The 22,938-nt window shown below is 35.2% G+C and overlaps 6 protein-coding genes and 1 non-coding gene across 9 annotated transcripts; 1 reads left to right on the forward strand and 6 right to left on the reverse strand.

Annotated features, from left to right (window-relative positions):
* Nucleotides 1-834, reverse strand: LOC130501801 (uncharacterized). Its single transcript, XM_056996624.1, has one exon. It carries the CDS (start codon nucleotides 832-834, stop codon nucleotides 1-3), a length of 834 nt encoding a protein of 277 aa, XP_056852604.1.
* Nucleotides 835-4,277: 3,443 nt separating this feature from the next.
* LOC108855228 (lipid phosphate phosphatase epsilon 1, chloroplastic) lies at nucleotides 4,278-5,589 on the forward strand. The gene is made up of 4 exons (XM_018628992.2): nucleotides 4,278-4,709; nucleotides 4,812-5,037; nucleotides 5,134-5,207; nucleotides 5,299-5,589. Exons 1-4 carry the CDS (start codon nucleotides 4,314-4,316, stop codon nucleotides 5,524-5,526), a joined length of 924 nt encoding a protein of 307 aa, XP_018484494.1. The 5' UTR covers nucleotides 4,278-4,313; the 3' UTR covers nucleotides 5,527-5,589.
* Nucleotides 5,590-5,653: 64 nt separating this feature from the next.
* On the reverse strand, nucleotides 5,654-8,182 carry LOC130501799 (uncharacterized). 2 transcript variants are annotated; one of them, XM_056996620.1, is made up of 4 exons: nucleotides 7,902-8,182; nucleotides 6,762-7,426; nucleotides 6,134-6,556; nucleotides 5,654-6,046 (listed from the first exon to the last, which is right to left on the reverse strand). In XM_056996620.1, exons 2-4 carry the CDS (start codon nucleotides 7,417-7,419, stop codon nucleotides 5,883-5,885), a joined length of 1,245 nt encoding a protein of 414 aa, XP_056852600.1. In that variant the 5' UTR covers nucleotides 7,420-7,426; nucleotides 7,902-8,182; the 3' UTR covers nucleotides 5,654-5,882. The 2 variants fall into 2 exon arrangements, with proteins under 2 accessions (XP_056852600.1, XP_056852599.1); XM_056996619.1 differs by having other exon boundaries at nucleotides 6,762-7,429.
* A 2,679-nt stretch (nucleotides 8,183-10,861) lies between these two features.
* LOC108853603 (uncharacterized) lies at nucleotides 10,862-11,616 on the reverse strand. Its single transcript, XM_056996623.1, has one exon. It carries the CDS (start codon nucleotides 11,481-11,483, stop codon nucleotides 11,067-11,069), a length of 417 nt encoding a protein of 138 aa, XP_056852603.1. The 5' UTR covers nucleotides 11,484-11,616; the 3' UTR covers nucleotides 10,862-11,066.
* Nucleotides 11,617-12,646: 1,030 nt separating this feature from the next.
* On the reverse strand, nucleotides 12,647-12,720 carry TRNAN-GUU (transfer RNA asparagine (anticodon GUU)). The gene has a single exon. It is a non-coding gene; the product is annotated as a tRNA-Asn (tRNA).
* Nucleotides 12,721-12,847: 127 nt separating this feature from the next.
* LOC108851822 (zinc-finger homeodomain protein 7) lies at nucleotides 12,848-14,057 on the reverse strand. 2 transcript variants are annotated; one of them, XM_018625292.2, is made up of 2 exons: nucleotides 13,856-14,057; nucleotides 12,848-13,705 (listed from the first exon to the last, which is right to left on the reverse strand). In XM_018625292.2, the coding sequence occupies exon 2, from the start codon at nucleotides 13,694-13,696 to the stop codon at nucleotides 13,001-13,003; it is 696 nt and encodes a 231-aa protein (XP_018480794.2). In that variant the 5' UTR covers nucleotides 13,697-13,705; nucleotides 13,856-14,057; the 3' UTR covers nucleotides 12,848-13,000. The 2 variants fall into 2 exon arrangements, with proteins under 2 accessions (XP_018480794.2, XP_018480792.2); XM_018625290.2 differs by having other exon boundaries at nucleotides 12,848-13,711; nucleotides 13,856-14,056.
* A 5,512-nt stretch (nucleotides 14,058-19,569) lies between these two features.
* On the reverse strand, nucleotides 19,570-21,808 carry LOC108850198 (GATA transcription factor 18-like). The gene is made up of 2 exons (XM_056996622.1): nucleotides 21,241-21,808; nucleotides 19,570-20,024 (listed from the first exon to the last, which is right to left on the reverse strand). The coding sequence occupies exons 1-2, from the start codon at nucleotides 21,712-21,714 to the stop codon at nucleotides 19,668-19,670; spliced, it is 831 nt and encodes a 276-aa protein (XP_056852602.1). The 5' UTR covers nucleotides 21,715-21,808; the 3' UTR covers nucleotides 19,570-19,667.
* Between the last annotated feature and the right edge of the window lie 1,130 nt (nucleotides 21,809-22,938).

The raw sequence follows: 22,938 nt of genomic DNA on the forward strand, positions 1-22,938 counted from the left end.
TTAGTTATGGTTATGGATAACGACGGCGAGAGATTCTCGGCGACGAAATATCAACTGTTTCGCGATGAATGCTTCGATCGTTTTCTGAAACTCTTCGTTCGTCAGATTATCCTCCGGAAACGGCGCTTCTTCGCACGACTCGACGGTTTCACGGCCCTTCTCCGTCTCCGATCGCCGGAGCGTGGGTTTCGACACCATCTCTGGACTCTGTTTCGCGGAGATTTCCGTTTTGCTTCTTTTGTAAACCTTCGTCGTTGGAGGAGGAGGAGGATCGTTCGCTAAATCAGTAACAGTAACCGAGCCATTCTCCGGTTCGGTGGCCGCGTGATCACCACGCGCCGCCGTTGGATTTGAATTTAAATCGGTTTCCGTGTCCATCATCTGTTTCTCCGGTTCGGTTGCCGCGTGCTCACCACGCGCCGCCGTTGGATTTGAATTTGAATCGGTTTCCGCGTCGATCATCTGTCTGTCGTCGAAGACGATCGTCTCTCCGGTCAGATCTCCGTCGGAAGAACTGACGCGATTGTCTCCGGATCTGATGAGCGCGTGGTGGATATCCGCTTCCGCTCCGCCGGAGAAGACGGTGGATTTGGTGGTGGTGAGAAGAGCGACGACGATGGAGTTCCCGAGGAAGAACATGAAGAGAGGAGTGGAGACGACGGAAGAGAGACGGCGGAGGAACTCGGCGGCGAAAGGGAGGCAGGTGAAAATCCAACAGACGAAGAGAAGAGCGGCGCAGATCTCCGCTATACGGAGAAGGAAACCAATGCTCTGGAAACGACGCAGCGCGTTGGATTTATCTGATTTCATGTTTTGGAAGTCGATGGAATCCATTTCTCTGATCAGAAATGTGAGACTGAGTAAAAGTATTTGTTCAGAGAAGAAGAAGAAAGGAAGTGGACCCAAGGCTCTCCCCAAGCGTCTCTTTTTATAGACTTTCTTTCCCCCCTTTTTTTAATTTTTTATTGTTTTCTTTAAATAAGTTGAACTTTTTCTTGTACTTTTCCAATTATTTTTGCTGTCTAGGTTTTTGATATTTTAAAACACTATATTTTTAACATAAAAACACTAAATTGTTGACTCTTTTTTATGGAATTCTGAAATTTTTGGAAGTGTTAAAGTGGACGATCGCTTCAGTGAAAAAAATAAATAAAGAAGACTCATGCATTCAAGTTGACAGGAAAATATTATTTACAAAAAAAAAGTTGACAGGAAAATATTACCAAACAAAAAAAAAGTTTGAACGAGTTACAGCTGTTATTAACAAACAAGAGTAAACAAAACAGAAAATTGGACCGGGCAAAAATGAAAAGTGATGTAAGAACGAATCAGGTTTTCACGTGAGCCGTATGCAATCCGTATTACAACCGCTCTTTCACCACTTTAGACTGGTATCGGCGTTATCGCTTGTTTGATAAAAAAAAATGAAGACTGGTATGCTTTTTTTTAACAAATATTTTTTGGTATTAATGGTTGGTTTTTCTTCTTCATCAAATCATTGATTCTTTCAAATTTTATAAAGAAAGTGCATTGCTATTATTCTTTTCGGATTCTTAATTTAAGGCAGGGGCGAATCCAAACAACTATTTTCATGGGTGCATTAGTATTAAATTAAAATATTTATGGGTGCACATAAAAAAATTTGTGAAAGAATGCATTGGTTTTTCAAAAAAATTATGGGTGCACAAGAATTGATCTGATCTCATATAAATACGGTTAAACTAATTATCACGTGTGAATGGAACCAAGAAGTTTAACCGTAACATGATGCTTATTAACATTGTTCCGAGAAAGATTCTACATATAATTAAACTGCCATGAGTTGTCAAAATAATAATAATAATCTGCCATGAATCACGTGTGCATACAGGCCCGGCCCTGACCTAAAGCCCAACAAGCTAGGGCTTTAGGCGCCAAAAGATATTAAGATTTAAGGGGCACCAAATTTGTCAAAACTGTACATAGCCTAGTGGTAAAAGCTGTTATAAATATTCCTAACAACCCTAGTTCGAACCAACCTATTGTACTTACGGGGCAGATAATTTTTTTTTGCTTTAGGCATGAGATTATGCTGGACCGGCACTGTGTGCATAAAATAAGGGGCCATAAATATTGTACCTTGTATAATACAAGTGGTATTGCAGGGATATATACGGACTTTGTATGAAAGCCATAGTCCGAACTCTTCTCTACGTTCTATTTTAAATTGATTTATTGATTTATACCCAAAACCTTCCTTCGAAATTCTTATAGGTTTCTGTCATTTACTTATTTTAGAGCATTAATAATTTCCCAAAATAGTTTTATTTATTATATATTAATATTATCTAATAATATAATTTCATGGTAAAAATAATCCATTCGTATAATGATAATCCATTCGTATAATGGCACATGTTGATAGTTTATTTTTTGTTGAGAATTTCTTGTTTGGAAAACATTAGTCAATTTTAATAGATTTCATTTTTTTTGTTAATTTGATTGTGAGAAATCTGATAAATATTTTCGTTATGGTGCTTTGGTTATAGAAAAATACACATTTTAGATGGATCTCTCACATTTATCCATATATACTATATTGGAATTGAATTAGACTACCGAAAAAGTTAGTTCAAGGATCACCGAAATTGTAAGTCACGCATGAAAATTGTTGTCCGAATATATTCGCATCTATCACTTTGTTTTATATCCTTTCACACTGTATTCTTTTACAATATAATTATATATAGCACGTTGGATTGTCATAGAAAGGGTAACTAAAGTTTATGAATATGACTAACTAAATTGCATAACATACACAAATCAAACAGATACACCACTAGCAGAGAGAAACAAACACTTGGTGGGCATGATGAATTAATATATTAGGTGAGGCCGAATATAAAGATATTCGGCTAAAGGATCCACAGAATGCTCTGAGTCGCTTCAATTTATAATTAGAAGCCACATCGATAAAAATGGAAATAAATAGATAGTGGATATAAAGATTGGTCGACCCATAGCTTTAGTTTTGATCTTCCTTTTAGCTTCTGCCCACAAGTTCCACTTACTTGCGTTTTTATTTGTTCATACGAACCGCATACCTGCACGCCTGACCCGCCTGGCAACAACTTTGGTCACTAATATACCCAGACTGTAGGATAAAACATATACTAGAAATCGAGACATTTTAGTACTATAGGAGTAGAATTTACAACATGTGCAAATTCGTATACTATTAGTTCAATATTTTAAAAATATCTTAGGCATATATTTTCAAAATATCTCTTGCAAAATACTATATTTTCAAAATATAGCCTCATTGTATAAATAAAAAAGGAAAGAATCAGTTATATGGTTTACTTGTTTGGAGTCCTCATTCAATATTTGACCACTACTCGAGCTATACCGACATAGATACATAGATTTGATCACAGCCCAGAGATGGAAACATCATCATGATATTCAGGAATGATTTGACATAAAGCGAGACCATGTTTTTCCCATACATCGTAGCGTTTTAAAAAATTTATAAACTTGAACTGGGTCATCGTCAATCTCTGCCAGAACTGTACTTTCAAGATTGAGTTTGATAGATTGATAGACGCATCTTGACACTGATTAAACATACATTTCTCTAAACTATATACACATTTATTTTTAAATTAATAGAGGTTTGTATATAATTAAATAATCATCAAACCAATAATATTAATTATATTTCATGCATTTTAATTGTTTTAAGAATCCATATAGGATTTATAAACTAAAGTAAATTTATTTATTTACAAATCTAACAATGTTGATTTTATTTATTTTTTCTTTTTGCCAGCAACAATGTTGATTTTAATTAGTATTTTAAAATCTGGAGATTTTTGTTTGGATTTAGGTCTTTATTTTTAACAAAAATCATTCAATTTCATTATGGAATAAAATTTATTTGTAAGTCTATATGATTGAATAACACATTATTTTTGGATTAGAATTATAAACCATAGAACTTTTTTTTTAACCATAGAATCAAGACGTTCTAATGACACAAGATTTCAATATAAATGTTAAAATCATACGTTCTTTGTATTATTTTAAGAAGTAACTAAGATTTTTGCATAAAAATTAAAAAAATATATAAATTTTTATACAATTTACTTTTATAATATAAAATAAAATTAATTTAACCAATAATAAAAGATGCAATATTTTGTAATTGGTTCGAATTTCAAATGACATTACCCCCATTATTAGTTTACTTCTTCAACATTGGTTCACCGTTGACTCAACAAAATGCCACGTGGTGAAGAACCGAAGAAGAATCGAACAAGAATATAAATAAAATGCGCCAAAGGGGAAGATTGAAGAAGCCCTCTCAGGTTCTTTTCTTTACTGATCTGCAACCTCTTTCTTCGTCTCCTTACGATTCCATCCTAAAGTTTCCACATTTCCGACAGAAACTTAGCTCTCGTTTTGGTAATTACAGCGTCTTCTCTCCGCCACTCAAAGCTTATCCGAGCTATAGTTCGTTCGATCATCCCTCGTGGTTTTTGTTTTGTTTTCCTTTCTCTGTTTCCCGCGCTAGATCTATGGCCGTTTTAGTCGAAAGATTTGCTCGCAGAGACGGAAGCGAACACTCTGGGTCGGTCGAGCAAGAAGCTTCGGAGATCAATGGGTCTCCGGAGATCCGGTACGAGATGGTCCCGGTTAGTGGGATCGAAGCCATCGTTAATAGTCTGGTTAGTAAAGGAATCTCCCTGATGCACGCAACATGTTCGATGAAATGCCTCGTTTTAAGTATACTCATTTCGTGTTGTGTATATGTTTCTTATTGGAGACAGAGCAAATGGGTTGTGTCTATTCTGTTTGCTTCCATCGTTCTTCTGCGGCATGATGGTACCGCCTTGTGGGGAATCATTGGATCCGTTTCGAACGCGGCTCTCTCCGTGGTACTCAAACGTATACTTAACCAAGCGAGACCTGCTACGACCTCGCGAACTGATCCCGGGATGCCATCTACTCACGCCCAGTCTATCTCTTTCATATCTGTGTTTGCTGTTTTGTCTGGTAAGCAAATTAAAAAAGGAACTTGGAACTAGTCAACAATTGTTTTCACTAGTACGGTACTGTTAAGATAATATGGATCATATTGTTATTCTACAGTTATGGAATGGCTTGGAATCACTAAAGTCTCTATGTTCCTTAGCTGCCTCATACTCGCGTCGTGTTCATATTTTGTAAGTGTGTTTCAGTTCACATACTTTGTAATCCCTTCCTATGCAAATGCTTTGTAACCATTACAATGCTGTAAAAACTTGGCATGTGCAGATACGGTTAAGGGTTTCTCAGAAGCTTCACACAAGCAGTCAAGTGGTGGTTGGTGCAATCGTGGGTTCTGTTTTCTGCATCTTCTGGTACACAACGTGGAACTCGCTTCTCCTCGAAGCCTTCGAGTCATCTCTATTACTCCAAATATCTGTATTTCTGGTTGCAGCTGCTCTTGCGCTAGCTTTTGCAACCCATGTTGTACTTGACTGGTTCAGAAACGATAAATGAGCAAAACAAGCTTTAATTAACATTGTAAGCAAAAACTCAAAATTGTACTCTTATTTTTTTTTTTAGATTCCACATTCGCATTCTTCAATTAGTTCCCCAAACATAATAAGCCAAGCACTTGAGAATAGAGAGCTAACATGAACCAAATATTAGTGAATGTGGCTTCCACTTTAGTATGCCACCGCAAAAAAAAGAAACATGTGTATTACAGCTACTTGGAGCTATACATCAATCTTGAACGGTTAAAACAATAACCAAATACGTATATATTTCTATTCACAAGGCGTGTGCTAAACGTCCTGTATCTTATTTCTCTTGCTCATATCAAACACCCATTATGGAGACAATAGGCTTACTCAATCATCCTTAAGAGTTTGTGATACTTCGGAAACAGGTTTTGATGCAGTAGGAATGTAAGACCATGCCAACGCCCCGCTTCCAAGAGTAATGGTTGCTGCGATTGAGCCCCATATCCATCTCTGCCTCTTCTTTCTCTTCTGCCTCTTACGTCGTGCCACCTCTGGTGTATCAACAAAGTTGGATATCAGATTCATGCAAACAAGAAAGACAGCAATGACTAAGAATCATTTGATTTTTTTTCTATTACCTATGGCCTCTTGGTTTCGTTGGGACATTTCTCGGTTCACGGCTTCGTAGTAGTGTACACGGTCAGACAATCTTGTGATCTCAAAGTTCTTAGTTTCGAGCCTAGATTCCATCACCATCTCTGCCTCTGCCTTGGCCATACCTCTGCTTAGAGAGTCGGAGACAAACCTAGCAACCTCGAGTTGGCAATGTAGTTCTTCCGATAGGTTCATGTTGCTGGTGGAGGTGGTGGGATTGATAGGAATGAACAGACCGACCTGGGCCAGCTGCTCACGGAGTTTCAGCCAATGTGATTGCATCTGCTCTAGAGCCTCCTCCGTTTGTTTTCTCTTCTCGATTTCCATTAGTAAACTAAGCCTTATCTCCCTTAGTTCAGACTCAATGTTGTTAGTTGAACTCTGCATTCCACTGTCGGTTGATAGTTCTGGAATACCATGAAAATGAAAGCTTTAACGTTAGGGTATAGGATTACAAATCACTTCCAAATCATCTAATGTCCAGTTATCTTAACATAGGAAAGCAAATAACATGTGGACTGATCATACTACCCCGGAAACAATAAGAGCATAACCATTTTCAGACATCTGACAAGGAAGAACATAGCAAGAAAGTGGGATTAAGATACGTACCATCCCAAGCATCATAAAACTCTCCCACAGGTGTAGCAAGTCTTTGTGAACCTTCCTCACCCTCTACCTCTGTGTTACTTGTGAAGCTTGCTGACTCACCTGGGTCATAGAAATCTTCACAGTCACTCTCCTTTTCTGCTTTGGCAGTGACATGCTCCGGAAGATTGTTCCCCCGTTCAAAACCATTGGCAGCCTTATCCAAACCCGACTTTCCACTCCAACTCCCAAAAGGACCATCAAAATCCTCTTCGGTAGGCTCACCTGTAGGAAACGAGAAGGAAGTAGACTTCCTCCTAGGTGAAGCCTTTACCTCTGCATTACCAGTGACAACACCTTCATCATCCGAGACCTTCTGCTGCTGGGAAGCCACATTAGCCTCGGAGGAGCTTTTCAAAAGGCGCGGCGGGCCGCGAGACTTGTGGTTGATGATGTAAGGCGACGGCGGGAAGGAAGACGGGGAGTTAGGTAGTGGGATTGCATCGGGAGTGGCGTAGAGAGAAGGTGACATCTTAGGACGAGTGAATGTCCTCTCATTAGTTATTTTACCTTTATCCACCTTTGATATTGGTGGCTTTGAATAATAGGATTTAGTAACGGACGTGGAAGCGGCCCCTGGCTCTAGCATTCTATCCAAAGCAATAGCAGAGAAAGTAGGCATGGTGGCTCTGCTGCATCATAAACAACAAGATCGTTTAGAATTACAAATGAATAACAAGCACGAGACTAGTAGAGTCCTAAGGGGGATCACATGTTCAGCTCTAGTTGATAAAACTATTTTGATTAACCATTTGAGGTCTAACGGAATCACAAGTTCAAATCAGCTATTGAGAAGGTCCAAATCAATCCACGCCATCGCAACCACAAAGCTATACCTAACGAGAACTCATTCAACACAGATTCTCGCATAAATTTGAGAGTATAAGAGAAATCAGCTCGCGAAAACCTAAAAAAAAAAAACGAGGAAGAAGCTCGCAAAATCAACCTACAAATCGAGAATCTTAGAAGCTAACAAAAAGGTCAAGCCGTGAAGAAGCCAATCGAATCTCTCAACGCAAAGCAATAACAAACACCTCCAAGCTTCTCGGGGGGAAAGAAAAACGTAACGGAAAACAAAATCACAAGGCGTAACAGAACAATTACCACAGGCGCGAAGGAGATCTACACGGAAGAAGCTGAAAGGATCCAAACGGTGGATCCTGGTTTAGACGAGAGGATTGTTAGAAGAAGAAGAAGAAGAAGATGCTGTGATACGGCACCGTATAAGAGATGAAGAGGAAGAGGAGGAGGGAGACGCAAGCAAACAACGAGACCTCCGCTTTGTCTCTCCGCAAATATTTGATTTGTGAAAACCCTTTCCCCTATTCTATTCTTGGCGACCAGTTTCTGAACAGATTCCTTATTTTATCTTTTATTTTTTTAAATTAAATCATCTCCGCTGCTTGGTCGTCGAACATTTTAGACAAACGTGTGTGTTTTAGAGAGACTTGAAAAAGACGAGTTTAGCCTCTGACGGTATGACTAACGAGGAAGGTAGGCGCGATTAAGATGGGGTATTTTGTGTAAATGAATCAACGGTAGGGTTTTCGAGAGTATTCGAAACGACGTCGCGGAAGGGATCTTGTTAAAAGTGGGTCTTATATGAACGGGTCCTATCACGAATATTCAGCTACGTCACTAAAACGTTGACGTGGCGACATTAGGTCCTAAAGCAAGTTTTTGGTTTTAACTTTTGACCCTATGGCCCAATTTGTCCGTTCAAGAATCTGTGTAGCCCATTTTTAAATTAAATATATTTCTTAAGAAAGTTATTTTTGTCTTCTCCTAATCTGGACTTTGATAATTTTTGGAGCCAATTCCTAAACATGACCCATGCGAAAAAAACTATGAAATCAAGAACATGATTCAAAGCCTTTGGTGAGGAAAAAACAAATCAAATGCATTTGCCGTTAAAAGCTTTCTTTCATTTTAAATTTATAGCTAGAAAACTATGAAATCAAGAATATAGAACATGATGCAAAGCAGACAATTGTGATTTGTGGACCTCCTATATAATCAACAACGAATGTATTCGATTAACACGGCTTTTATAAAATAAAATCGAAGCATGTTTTTAAATACCAGACTTTCTCTCCTTTTGTATTTGTCATTACGTTTGTTTTCGATATTGCGATGTCAATCTGTTCCATTTTGAACATTTAAAATCTGCTATTCAATTCTTATTCTCATGTATGAACATCTAACACATGGTTGGTTACATCTACCTAAGATCACTTTTGACACACAAGAGCAATCAACATGAAAGACAACACACATGTGACACATAAGAGCAATCAACATGAATTAACCTATAACTTTCGCGAGATCGATCAACATTACACAACCAGTTACAACGAGAACACGCATTCTCTTTATAATTTCTTCGACTGCACAGACAGTCTCAACTCTCTCTCTCTCTCTCTCTCTCTCTCTCTCTCTCTCTCTCTAATATTTCTTCTCTAGATCTATTGCCAAATCTCTCGAACGCCTTTTTCTCACCATGTGTTGAGAACAGTCGTCGTTTAGGTTAGAAGAAGAATAGAGAAGAAAACGTATTGAGGCAAATACCCGTTTAGGGTTTCTTATTAATGATGTGATCATAATTTACAAACCCTTAGACCCATATTTATACAGCCTCAAAAAACCCGATTTCCTTTTCCTAATAGAAATAGTAACTTTCCTAATAGAAATAGTAACTTTTCCTCATCTAGTGACATCTGGGGACTACGTCCGACTCATGACTGCTGGGCATTTTACTGGTACAACAGAGATTTAAAACACACAGATGCAACACCATGTTTGTTGGTTTTTGGTGAATCCATGTCTAACATTCTAATGTCCAAGTACGATATTGTCTACTTTAGACTTTAGAGGTAAATCCGTACGAATTTACTTTTGGATTCTTTCCCAAAAAGTTTCGTTCTAATTAGAGTTTGCCATCTCTTTATATATTAGACAGTCATGGTCTAATTTTCTAATGTGAGACTTAGTTTGATATCTCATATTCTCTCCTTCAAACTAAGAACCACATTCATCTCGTATCCCACAACTGATTTTCCATAATCTGTTGATTCTTTCCAGGATCATGTCCAACTCTTTATTGTTCACCTTGGGTCTTAAAGGTAAATCTGAACGGAATTTACTTTTGGTTTCTTTCCTAAAAGACCTCGTTCTAAATAGAGTAGGAAATCTCTTTATATATTAGACATTTTTTATTATTTTTCAATCTGAAACTTAGTTTGATATCTCATAATGTTCCCGTGTCAGAATCTATTTGACTATTTCTTCAAGCTATTTTTTTGTTGTGTAGTATATCTATCTCATCTAACAAGCCTTCATCAATGCACTTGAAGATATGATTATAGACACTTTATAACAATGAGGATCACAAGCTACAAAATACACCTTTTCTAACCATTACAAGTTGTAGTTTTGGATTTACTTTGCTTTCTACCACATAAGCACAAAGATAGTTAAATCGGTGTGAGTTGTTCACTGAATTCGACATATTTGACAGTATTTCAGTTCTGCACCAATATTTCTTTGGTACACTCACAAATCTTCCATTTGACATTAACTTTGAGGACTCACTCGAATTTCCAGACACATTGTTCATCCGTAGTGTTCTCTGTCATTTTTTGTTCTACAATTTGATTTTAGAGTGTTTCGTTAACTCTGCTGAAAAATTGAGAAGGTTTTACGTGTTTAGATGTAAGACTAACCGGATCTGGTCACGGGTCCAGATTTATTAGTTCGGTTGTGTGTAAAATTTGTTTGGTTGTCTACGAAGTTGGTATATGATTGGTTAGAGTTAATTAACGGATAATTTCATCGGAATGAAAAATAGTTTTAGAACTTTCACATTTGTGTGAAATCTGATTTTGAACTTTCATTCTAAATATGATATCTTAACTCTGTATAGACTACTCTATAATAGTTCCAAGGAGAAATAGTTTTGATCCATCTTTTGAATCAGATCACAGGAATGGTTTTCCTTTTTTCTTTTATTTTTTCTTAAATAAAATGTGAATTTTTCACTATAAGATAATGAACAAAGGTACAAATAGAAAAACTTGATAAAGCAAAGGTTTGTAGATATCACAAAAAAATGAAAATATCTTTAGAAACATAATATAGGACACGAAGGTTCTTAACAACAGAATTACAACCGAATTACATGTTGGATCCTTCACAGTGACACTTCTTTTTCCTCATACGTATATATAAAACAATATAACGTCTTTATTCATCATCCTTCCTTCATCGATTCTATCTGTAATGAATCGCAGGTGCATTAGAATTCGGATCCCACACACCTCCTTCCTTCACATACTCCATATACCTTGCAAACTCCGGTTTCGCCGTATCCAAACTCTTCTTCTTCGTCGTCTTCTTCTTTTTCCTCTGAAAACGTACGTTGAATAAACTTAGCAAAGGATGAACAGAACCACCGGTTGGTTTCTCCGTCGCAAAACTCTTCTTCTTCTTCTTCTTCCTCTGAAAAGGAACATTGAATAAACTTAGCAAAGGATGAACCGAACCACCCTTTCGTTTCTCCGTCGGTGTCTTCTTCATCTCTTGAACCGGGTCTCTTGAATTACCATCTACACTATTCAATATTGGTTCTTCTTCCACGAGTTTTTCGTAGCCGCTGTGGATTTTTCTGGTGCTCATGGCTCTAAACATGGTAGTATTGTGAGAAAAGGTTGAGTTTCTTGGGTTAGGTTAGGTGTGTTCTTAGAATCTTTCTCTTGATGTTTATTTGAGTAAGTAGGCCAAGTTTGCTTTGTGATATGAAAAGGAAAATAGTAAGATCTGTTTGACTTTTATATATGCGCAGATCTCCAACTAACAAAACTAAATATGTGTGTAATTTAATAACCATGTGTTAGTGTTACACCCACATGATGTATACATTTTGTCCCTATTTAATCGCCGTTGAATTGTGTTTTATGCAGACAATTACATCTACATTTTTCAGACAATGTCATTAGAGTTTAGACTCAACTTGTCGTGTTGCAAAACGAACTTTCTTTGTCTCATCAAGATCCAACAATTTATTAGTCCTAGAAGGAAGAAAAAACGTTGCAACTTTATCGAAAACTTACAAGATCAAAGGGAACACCTCTAAAAAAATCATTTGTAAAGAAACATCTGAAGCTTGTTTCCAAATCCATGTTAAGTCTAGGACTGAGTTGATCATGTGAGGTTTGGTCAAGCCCAATTGACTCTACAGATCATATAAATCATATTCTCCTTCTTCTTGAGAATCTCTTTTTTTTTCTTTTTTTTTGGCATCAAATCTCTTTTAAAGTTAGACTTGGTCATATATGTATGATTATATATAGCTATATATTTGTGTTTGTCAGCATCTTAGGACTCTAAGCTAGGATTGGGAGATAGAAAAAAGCGGATAGGAGTGAAGAGAAAGAAAAAACAAATGCAGAACATTACTTTCTCTTTGTTGCGTTCTTGCCTTGGCAAGAAGAAGTGCTGCTTTCTGGCTATCTTCCATGCTATCTACCCTTTAGTGTCAACAAATACATTTTCTTTTCATTTTTGGTAGCAAAAGAAATCAACCAAATACATCATGCTTCTAAATTATTTAATACCAATTACCAAGTAAAAGGACAAGCATAAACTTCATGAGCAAACACGAGAACCAAATATAGGACCACGCTAAACGTTGACCATACAAGATTCTTGATCTTTGATTTTGACAATTACAATAATCAAGTCTCTGTTATTTTTTTACTAAGAGTCAAGATTCTTGATTTTTGATTTTGACAATTACAATAATCAAGTCTCTGTTATTTTTTTACTAAGAGTCAAAATTAATGTTAAAAATACGCTAGAAGGAGGGGTCGAACCTCCGACCTTGTGGTTAACAGCCACACGCTCTAACCAACTGAGCTATTCCAGCTGATTTGTTATATCTTTAAATCCTTTCGTATCAATGCTTTTAGGTACAACTATCAATTCATTGTAACCACACATAAACTAATTTTTTTAAGAAATCACAAATTAACATAATAAATCATAGCATAGATAGACGCTTCTGGTTTCAAGATTTGCATCTACAATCCTATAATCTAGTCACGAATTCATACTCAAAGCAATATTTGTGCAAATAATAAAAACAAGATTTATTAATTTTAACTTTTGCAGATTTGTTCAAAAAAAAAAAAAAAAACTTTTGCAGATCACAAGTTTAAATTACCGTTCCTCTTCATTGCTTGCTTGTTATTATGCATCCACACTTTGAAAACCTGTCTCCTCAGATTCACAGTCCTACAAAACTTATCAATCTCTTCTTCATCTTTCTTCTGCATACTCCACCCTAGCCTCTCTGCAAACTCCTTCATCTTCTTCTTTTGTTCTTCACTGATCTTTGTCCTTACCCTCTTCTTCTTCCTCATCGAATCTTTTCCATCAGTATTTTGGTTCAATATCTTCTTCATATCCTCGCTCGACGACGAAGCCCTCCGTCCAATCTCACTAGTTGGATAAACTCCACGTGGCTGGATCGCCTTGTAAACCGCCGTAGATATCAGCTCTTCTCGTGTACTGTTTCTATGTCCGTAGACTTCCTTCCTGTGGAAACTCCGGTGGCAATTGCAGGCTGCGCATTTTAGCGCACCTTGCGTGCCCTCTTCACCTCCGGGCATGAACTCGCAGCATCCGTCCACCACGTGTCCTCCGGTTAAGGCGGCGTGGTTCTTCTGACACTCCTTGTACTTGGCTGCTTGGTCGCCACGTGTCGTTGGCTTTTGGTTTTCTTTCTTGATCAAGAATGGATCTGAAACGGGTTTGTCTTTCGGATCCGGGTTGGAATGTGGTTTTGCTTTTAAGGTTATTGTTGTGGTAGTAATTGCATTGCAGCTTCCTCCATGCTCCATTGTAAAAATCTGGCTCTAAAGAAGATACATTTGTTAAATTGTAATAACCTACTTATAAATCATAACTGATGCATGCAAATAAATAAAAGATATCATTGCAGTTTAGTTACTTATTAAATTTGGAATTTAAGAGGAAAGGTTATCTGATTTTAGACTCACCTGGAGGGATTTAAAGAGCTCAATGAGATTGATATTGAAGAAGAGGGAGAATTAGAAATGGTGGTGGTGGTGGTGGTGACGTGTGTGCATCTGTTTCCTATCACCCATCAAGTTTAATTTCACATGAAAATCCAACAAAATATCGATTTTATAAAAGAAACACACAAACCTACAAGAGAGAGAAAGAGAGAGAGTGTGTGTGTGGTGGTGCCTCTTAATTTCGAGACATTGTCATATGTTATCTCCCACCACCTGCAACTTTGGCCCATCTCCCATTATTGCATTCCTATTTTTTTTCTCTATTTTCTTTTGTGATGATGATATTAATATGTTATTGGTGTTACTAATTAATGTGTGTCTGCAAAAAGCCCTAGGTTAGTCAAACAATTACCAACTTGTTAAGACATTAGGGTGTAGTGCGGTGAGAGATGGAAAAGAAACTTATTGAACTAGTTCACATTTCAATTTTAGATAATTCAACAATAATTTTAGTTTAGTTGAAATTATGTGTCATGTGATCAAGAAAATCAAATTGAAAACGTGTGTTGATTAGTATGGAGACATTAAGCTCGGTAGCTTGGGGGCGGGGCTGTATGAAGACATAAATATTAAATTTGATTTTCTTGATCACATGATATGAATAAATTTTTATGTGTATTATTGTGAAAATTTATACAAAAATTATAAAAATTTATAACATATCATAAAAAATTAAATTTCTGAAGTACATAAAATTTTATTCAAATATCCACTAATTGTATAATTATGGCAATATATACACTTTACGTCACAACTAATCTAATCCGGAATAACTGTTGTTACTATAAATATGAGAAAATTATACTAATATCAACATTAGCGCGGTGGCTTGGGGGTTATATGGAGAATTGGGGACTAATAAATATTGAGAAATTCTTGGGTTCACCCCTTTAGGTTCACCCAACCAATAGAATTTCGTTATTTCATATTCAGTATCTTTTAAAAAAGGAAACAAAATATTGTCAAATTATATTAATATTTTTAAACTAAAAAATAAAAACTAATATTAATTGCAAACAAAAATACATTTTAGAAAAATATATTTTTAATACCGTCAGCCAAACACTAAACCCTAAACCCTAAATCCTAAACCCTAAACCCTTGGGTAAACCCTAAACCCTTCGTAAATCCAAAATGGTTGGATAAATTCTAAATTCTACGGTTTAGGATTTATCCAAGGGTTTATGATTTACCCGAGGGTTTATGATTTACCCAAGGGTTTATGATTTACCCAAGGGTTTAGGGTTTAGTATTTAGGGTTTAGGGTTTAGGGTTTAGTGTTTTGTTGATTGTGTTAAAAATATTTTTTTAAAAAAAATCCAAAGATTTTGGATTTATCCAAGAGTTTACCATGGATTTAAGGTTTATGATTTAGGATTTAGAGTTTAGGTTTTAGTGTTTTGCTGACGGTATTTTAAATATAAAATATTTTTTTGCAACTACTATTATTTTATATTTATCTTTTATTTTAAAAACATAATAAAACTTGACAATATTTTGTTTCCTTTTTTAAAAGATATTGAATATGAAATAACGAAATCCTATTGGTTGGGTGAACCTAAAGGTTCACTGTAGGGGTGAACCCAAGTATTTTTCATAAATATTTATTACAGTTTCAACTTCCCATACCAATGGAATTAGGGTTGCTATAACAGCATCTAATCAGAGTTAATCCTGCGCCTTGATTGAAAGAGAAGACATTTTAAATTAATTTTCTGGTGGGAGGGTTGAGGAAATAATGAAAAAGAATGAAAAGCTGGTCCACATAAGCACAAACAAAGACCTGCACTTTTATTTATCTCCACATGTCTTGTTTTCAGATTCTTTGTTTCCCACAGCTGTGTTGCACTTCATGATGATCTTCTTATTTACCAAATATACCAAAATTAATGAAAATAGATTTGCCTTACAAACTTTCAAGAGGTTGATCAATGTTAAGCGTGGCATCTTTGAACTTCAGTAAATTGTCTCCATATAGAGAACTCCCCAAGTTAAAAAGAAACAAGCATGACGCCCAATACTTCAAAAATGCTGCTCTTGTTGATATATGTGAGTCTGTGACATTGCAAAATCAGATCCAAGCTGTTTAGACATTGGCCCAAGCCCTATAGAAGGTTGGATGCAAGGAAGTGGGAGAAAAAAAGAAGCCATGCTATTGCTGTCTAAGCAAAGAATACTAGCAAAATGAAACTAGATTTGAGACATTCCGTACTTCCACATAGAGTTACAGATGGGGTTTCTGTCACGTTTTCTAAGTTGCAAATACAGGAAAACAAAAACAAGGACAAAATTCAAGATTATCTAGCAAGTGAAGCTTGGAAGAGAAGGGAAGTCACAACAAAGTGGTGGGCGTGGAATAGCCTTTTTCTTCACAGGATACGATTAGCTGTCCTGGCCGACCCAGAGCAAGTGGGTCTTGATTACGAAGTGATCCCAGATCAATCACAGTACGATGATTGATGCTAGATTTACAAGCTTCAGTGATAAAAGATGATAACAATCAGTCATGCTACATATAGAAGATACTGCGACCGATAGTATTTATATTCCATTCGGAAGATAAAAGCTTAGCTGTTAATCATATGTCATATACCCATGCAGGAAACTTACTTCAAATAGATGTTTAACTTAACTAGTTAATATCCTAAAGCTAAGTTAAAAAAAAAAGTTAATTCTTTATGGACCCTATATACATATCAATCAAATCTATTTCCTAGCAAATCATTAGTTGGAAGAAAGTCTTATTATTACCTATACACCTAAATATATTTTAACTCATAGAAAAATAAAATAAAAATATTTTGTTAATAAATTTTTCATTGAAATTCTAAAACGATATTTATTTTGAAACGGAAATTTTACTCTATAACGATAACGAAACTGAAACAAAGAAATTATTATTTTGTGTGTTTATATTAATTTTATTATTTAATAATTCTAAATTCTAATTGTTTAAAAAATGAGCTTATCGAAGTGTTTTGGATTTAGTTTACTGGAAATAATGTATTTATAATATTTTATGTTTGAGTATAAGTGTCATTTAAAATTTCTGCATACGAATTAAGAAAATGATCAGATTTTATATTTTATTTTTATTTAATACAATTTTGTTTGAATTTATTAATTAATGAGGTAAAAGTGTAAAACAAATATTTAATATTTGATTTAAAAATGTAAAACAATACTAAAGGATAAAATGATATTTAATATGAAACATGAGGGGAACAAAATTAGGTATTTTAATTCTATACTAAATAATTTTGTTGTATTTGAAATTTAAACATTAATGTTATTTTATATTAAGAAATTATCAATGGAATACCCTAAAGTTTTTATGTAAAAACATGGAGATGGCAGAATCGCTCACTGGTCCGGCGATGATCGTCAACCTCTCGTTAGCAGTATTAGTCATTAGCAATCATCTATAGACCGACAAATTTATCATTTAGCTAGAAACTTAGTTGGGCCTCATGCAATATCAATTGGCGCCTAATTAATTACCCAATAACACTTTTTGGTTCAGTTGCAATATGTTCCTTTCGTCGTCGTTAGCGATAACTGCTAACAAGTATATAAGCCCGATCAAATTCTTAATTGGGCACATTTTAGCCCAATCACACAAACTTTTTTTGCCAGCTAAAACATTTTATTTTATTGATGCATAAAACGGCAGTAATTGAGTTTAGGGAAGTATGAATCAAAGACCTCTGATATAGTGAAAAAAATCGACTTATCAGGGCATCTCCATCTCCAGTGGATCACTATTTTCTCCTCTATAATTCACTATATTTTAGAGCAACTTTATTATAAAGTTGGTTTCACTCAAATTGTTAATTTTATAATAATGTGACTCTATAAGAGAAAATAATGTTCTATTTGAAATGGTTTTAAAATGGAAGCAGGTTCCTCTGAGCTTTTTCTCTTGTGTTATTGGGTTGTTTGTTTGCTTTTCGTGCGATGCCAGTTGGATCCTGAATTGTTTGGAGAGCCTTTGTTTGTTGTATTTATGTTTGAACTCTGGTCTTTGATTCCAATTAATGAAATTTAGACGTCAAAAAAATGGTTTTAGGTAGTACGTAAACACATTTTTTATTCATTGTTCGTATTCTATAACTAAACTTGAGAATTATGAATCGTGAAGTCCACTCGTGTATTGTCTATGTATAGTGTTGCAGTTTTATGTTGGGTGGACCTCCGTCAAATATCCGGTTAAGAATAAAATTATCACCTTTGAACTCAACTAGATCATAGCCCAAAGACCATTATGCTTGGTTTGTCCATATTAATGCCGAACATTCTGGTTTTTCTGATGTAAATCATCCTTGACATTGCCTCATACAACCATCAGTGGACTTCCCATTATGATCACACATTATCCAGCCTAGCCCTGATCATGTCATCTGATATGCATACTTTGACGTATTGAGTTGATTCTCTTTTCTGCTTCATAGGCAGCGAGTTCTTTACATACTCTACTGTCCGCTTTTTAGAGTATTCCTGTGACTAATAAAAACTAAATTGTTACGGCTCTTTGATAACTTAAAAGTTTATGATCACACACAGGGGCGGAGGCGGAGAATTTTTTTGTAGGGGAGCATAAGTAAAATTGTTCAATGAATTAGGAGTATATTTGTTAAAAACAATGGGGCATTTTGAGTTTATTCAATGTTTTACATTAAAATTTTAAAAGTTATTAGGGTCAAACGTCCCCATCTCATACAATGTGGCTCCGCCACTGATCATACACGTAGATGTAAAATATCATTTCACATGGTTGAGGCTGAATAAAGTTGAATATCTGTCGACGACGACTAGATAGAAAAATATAACATCATAGTGAGATTTTTGTGTCATCGTGCAGAGTAGATTAAAAGCTGGTAGAATTAGTACAAACCATGTTGCAGAATCGGTTTTACCAAAATAAAAAAAGCTGCAGAATCGGTTCAGTAAAATCGGAAAACTAATAATAAAAAGAAAGCAAATATTCTTTTGAGCGCATATTGACACGAGCAAAAGGTCAAGATGATGTAATTAGAAAAGGACAAAACGACGGTCAAAATATAAAGGAGGAGAGAACAGAGCATAATACGACAGAAATAAGTTCATTAAATCACTACAATGCTCTGATCCAAACTGAACACACAACAGTACTACAGACACGAGTAATCCCACATTGGTACGATCAGAATCTAATCTCTTAATTCGACGATCAGATTTCATCTTCACTACCATGCAGCTGATCACCCTCAAATGTTTATGTTTTCATTTATTTTCTTATTTCAAACCAGTTAAAAGAACAAAATAATAATTAAAGTCCCAGTTGTGAAATTCAGGGACTCAGGTGAAACTGAAACTTCTCCGTTTTAACCACAAAACTGTATACATTAAAAGAGTTATATCCTATGTCTATACTTTTGGTCTGCATTTTCTTTCATGTACATCACTTTTGTACTAACACTCATGATTGATCAAATGAATGTAATATTCAGTTTGAGCTTAAACCAAGATAATGGTTATATTCGAACTTTAAGATAACAAAAAGGACTAAAGAGGCAGAGAAATTCTCATAAGAAGTAGGTTTATATCTGTGAATCTGCAATAGAGAATGATTTTAAATAGTTAAGCCATAAGTTAATTAGATCGTCACTATCAATACCATCAACATCGTCTCGCGATATACACTTCTTTTTCAAACATTTTCTTCGTTTTTTAAGAAAACTAGATTAAACTACAATGATATTTTAAGAATCTAATGTCAATTTCTTTTTCTTTTTCATATGGTAAAGTCATGGACAAGACTTGCCCTATCTGCCACATTTAGCCTCCACGAAAGAAACGGAACGCCGCCGTGGCTACCGTCAGAGTCACCGTTATTAGCTCCAGTGCTTCCGTAATCATCCATGAACCTAATCTCGTTTGCCGGATAGTTGCACGGAGCCCTCTGCGTCGTGTGATGATGAGCCCACGAAGTACCACTGTTGTTGTTACCAGGGTTAATGTTGTAGCCGGCATTGTGATGTCCGTACGGAACCCCTGCTACCGGTGAGGCTCCGACGACGGCATTCCCTGAAGCCGTCGTGGTTCTTCTCTCCTCCTTCTTGAAACGAATGCCGCATGCGTTGCACAGGGACTGTAAATTCCAAAACCATCCATTTCGTTAAATAACCAGAATCACAAGTTAATGTTGTTTTCAATAAATAAAGCTATAGATAAATTGAAGTATTCCAAAAAAGGGATGAACTGTCTCATTTGAAAATCTTGTTTTTTGTTTCTTATTTATATGAGGTTGCATTTGAAAATTTAGAAAGTCCATTTTAAATAAGAAGTTGTTGGAAATTAATCACCTTATTTAACCATCAATATCCCTACTTAATGCTATTTTCGATAGATAGTTATTTGTATACAGTAAAATCTATCTTATTAAAACAGAAACATTCTGTTGGACCTAACATTTGTTTTATAAGTTTTTAAATTAAATACACATTTATACTTTATAGTTAAACCTACATTAAATCACTAATGTTCATTTCTTTATACTACTATCCATGTTTCCAAACAATATACTTATTTTTTTATATTACTATCAAAGTTTCCAAATAATATATTTTTATACTACTATTAATGTTTCCAAACAATACAATAATTAATCTTAATATTTTATATCTATCATTTTCTCTTTAAAATTTTGTAGAAACATCATAATTTCATAAATTGCAAAATAAAGAACTTTAAAATTTGGATTATAAGATTAAAAATTATGATACTATTAAAATTTAAATCAAATTAGATTACATATTGGTCATCCATCAGTTCAATCGGTTAGTCTCGGATTTTAGTGATTTTTGTTAATATGAATATTTTAAAAACCTAAATTGAATTGTAAGATCTCCGGATTAACCGGTATAATCACAATTGGGTTGAATTTAGAAACACTGATTTAAATGCAAAAATATTTTAAATACACTCTTTAAAAGTTACCAAAATATTTGTTAAGTTATTAGTGAAAATTTTCATCGTAAAATATTCCGCGCTTCTAAAGCGCGGGTCATGATCTAGTATCGGTTAAAGAGGAGAAATAAAAGATAACCAAGTTTTAGTTCCGCTGTTTACCAAAAAAAAGTTTTAGTTCCGCTCTGGCGATGTGGTTTGCTCCGACAGTTCTGTGTCGGTTATAGAACCGGTTTCAGGTTTAGGGTTTGTAGGACCGATCCTTTTGTTTTTTCTTTTAAAACTTTTTGTAATATCTTTATGTTGTTAATGAAAAAAATATATTCTTTTGAAGTTTTATGTGTTGATTATTCACAAGAAGTAGTATATTTTATAATGATTGATTAGAAATTAATTACCTTAGGGCCTCTAGGACCATTTCTCCAGAGTGGAGTTGAAGTGGTGTCACAATTGGCACAGCGTCGGGCGAGGAGAGAGTCGCCACCGCCGTAACTGCTGGAGCAACCGAGTATTGGCTTGATGGGATTACTAGTAGAGAAAGAAGGGGCGTCAAAAGACGGCGTCGTTTTGGTGTTATTGTTTTTGGTGTGAAGCAACTCCCAGAAGTTGGAAATGCTAGAAGAAGCACCATATGAAGCAGTGCGTCTGCGTTTCTCATCCTCCTCGCAGAGACGTGTGGAAGGAGTGCCAAGAGATAGTGTACAGTCAACGACGGAGGCAGAGTAATAACCTTCGCCGTTATGCTGGTAAACGCCGGCGTTTGAGTTGGAGTTGTTGTTGTTGTAGCAGCAGCTTTGGCTATGGTCGTGGAACATTGAGCAAGAATGACAATATTGCCCCTGCGTTGAAGTATTGTATGGAGTCTGCATCATCTCACTCTACACACTTCTCTCTCTCTCTAACTTTGAAAACCCTACGTGTAAATTGAAAGAAAATAAAGAAAATATGAAGAGATAAATTCAAGGAGTAAGTTCACGTTAAAGTGAAGTGACGAATGGAGAAGAGGGCACACACTTATATATAGATTATAGATTCAGAGGTGTGTATATGCAGGTCTTTAGTAAACGAATAATCAAAATCAATAGAATATGTAGGGACTCAGCTTTTTACGAAGTAATATCAATTTAAATAATTTACTCAAATAGGGTTCACTTACTTTTTACGTTTTTTTCCATTACAAAATACGATGATACCAGTACTCTCAAGTTTCTTCAGATATACAAGTTATATTTTAATCACTATCTATATTTTCTAATTATATAAAACACATATGCTTCCACTATTTGTAATCTATGTGACTGTTGATAATTAAATGACTCAAACTAGACCTATTTCGAGTTAATTTGCTTATGTTTTTCTACATTCAGCTTAAAAATAATGACATTCTTTAAGAGAAGGGATCAGCCTTTACAAAAGGATCATAAGATACAAAGATGACATGATGCCGCACATCATAATATCAATACAAGACAACACAAATGTTACTATAGTGGTGTTCTAGTATGGCTGGATGATTCACCCTGGACATTAAGGGATTAAGGTTTTATTTTTTCTCCATCAACTTTAATCATGATTGCTTACTGCATGCGAGTTTAATCAGTAATTCTTATATTTGTATTCTTTTACTTGATACTCTCCTGTTGTAATGATAAAAAACTGCAACAATATATTTTAACTTTTCTGAACAAAACAAAATATATAAAACTTGAAAGTAAAATAATCGAAACTATAGAGTAAAAGGAATATTGGGCAGCTGGTGATGGATGCTAAACTTAGGATATGTAGATGCTAAATTTAAGATGAACACATTTGGAAATATATATTAAATGAAAGCATTCATATACGTGCTTCCAAAGAGATTGAAATTTTGTTCAAGTACGTTAATAAATGATATGTGCGGTCAATCGGATGAAAAACATACAACTTTTGGACCAGCATACTTGCAAATTTTTGTTAATACGTTATTGCTTTTTAAGGTAATTGATATTATGTCACTCACACACGAATGTTTTTACTAGATCTATATATATAACTGTAAAGCAGGATTTGAAATTATCGGTTTATGTGGAGTAGAATTAAACCATGCAAAAAAAGAA

The sequence above is a fragment of the Raphanus sativus genome, unplaced genomic scaffold (assembly GCF_000801105.2).
Source record: "Raphanus sativus cultivar WK10039 unplaced genomic scaffold, ASM80110v3 Scaffold0290, whole genome shotgun sequence".
In the NCBI taxonomy this organism is placed as follows: Eukaryota; Viridiplantae; Streptophyta; class Magnoliopsida; order Brassicales; family Brassicaceae; genus Raphanus; species Raphanus sativus.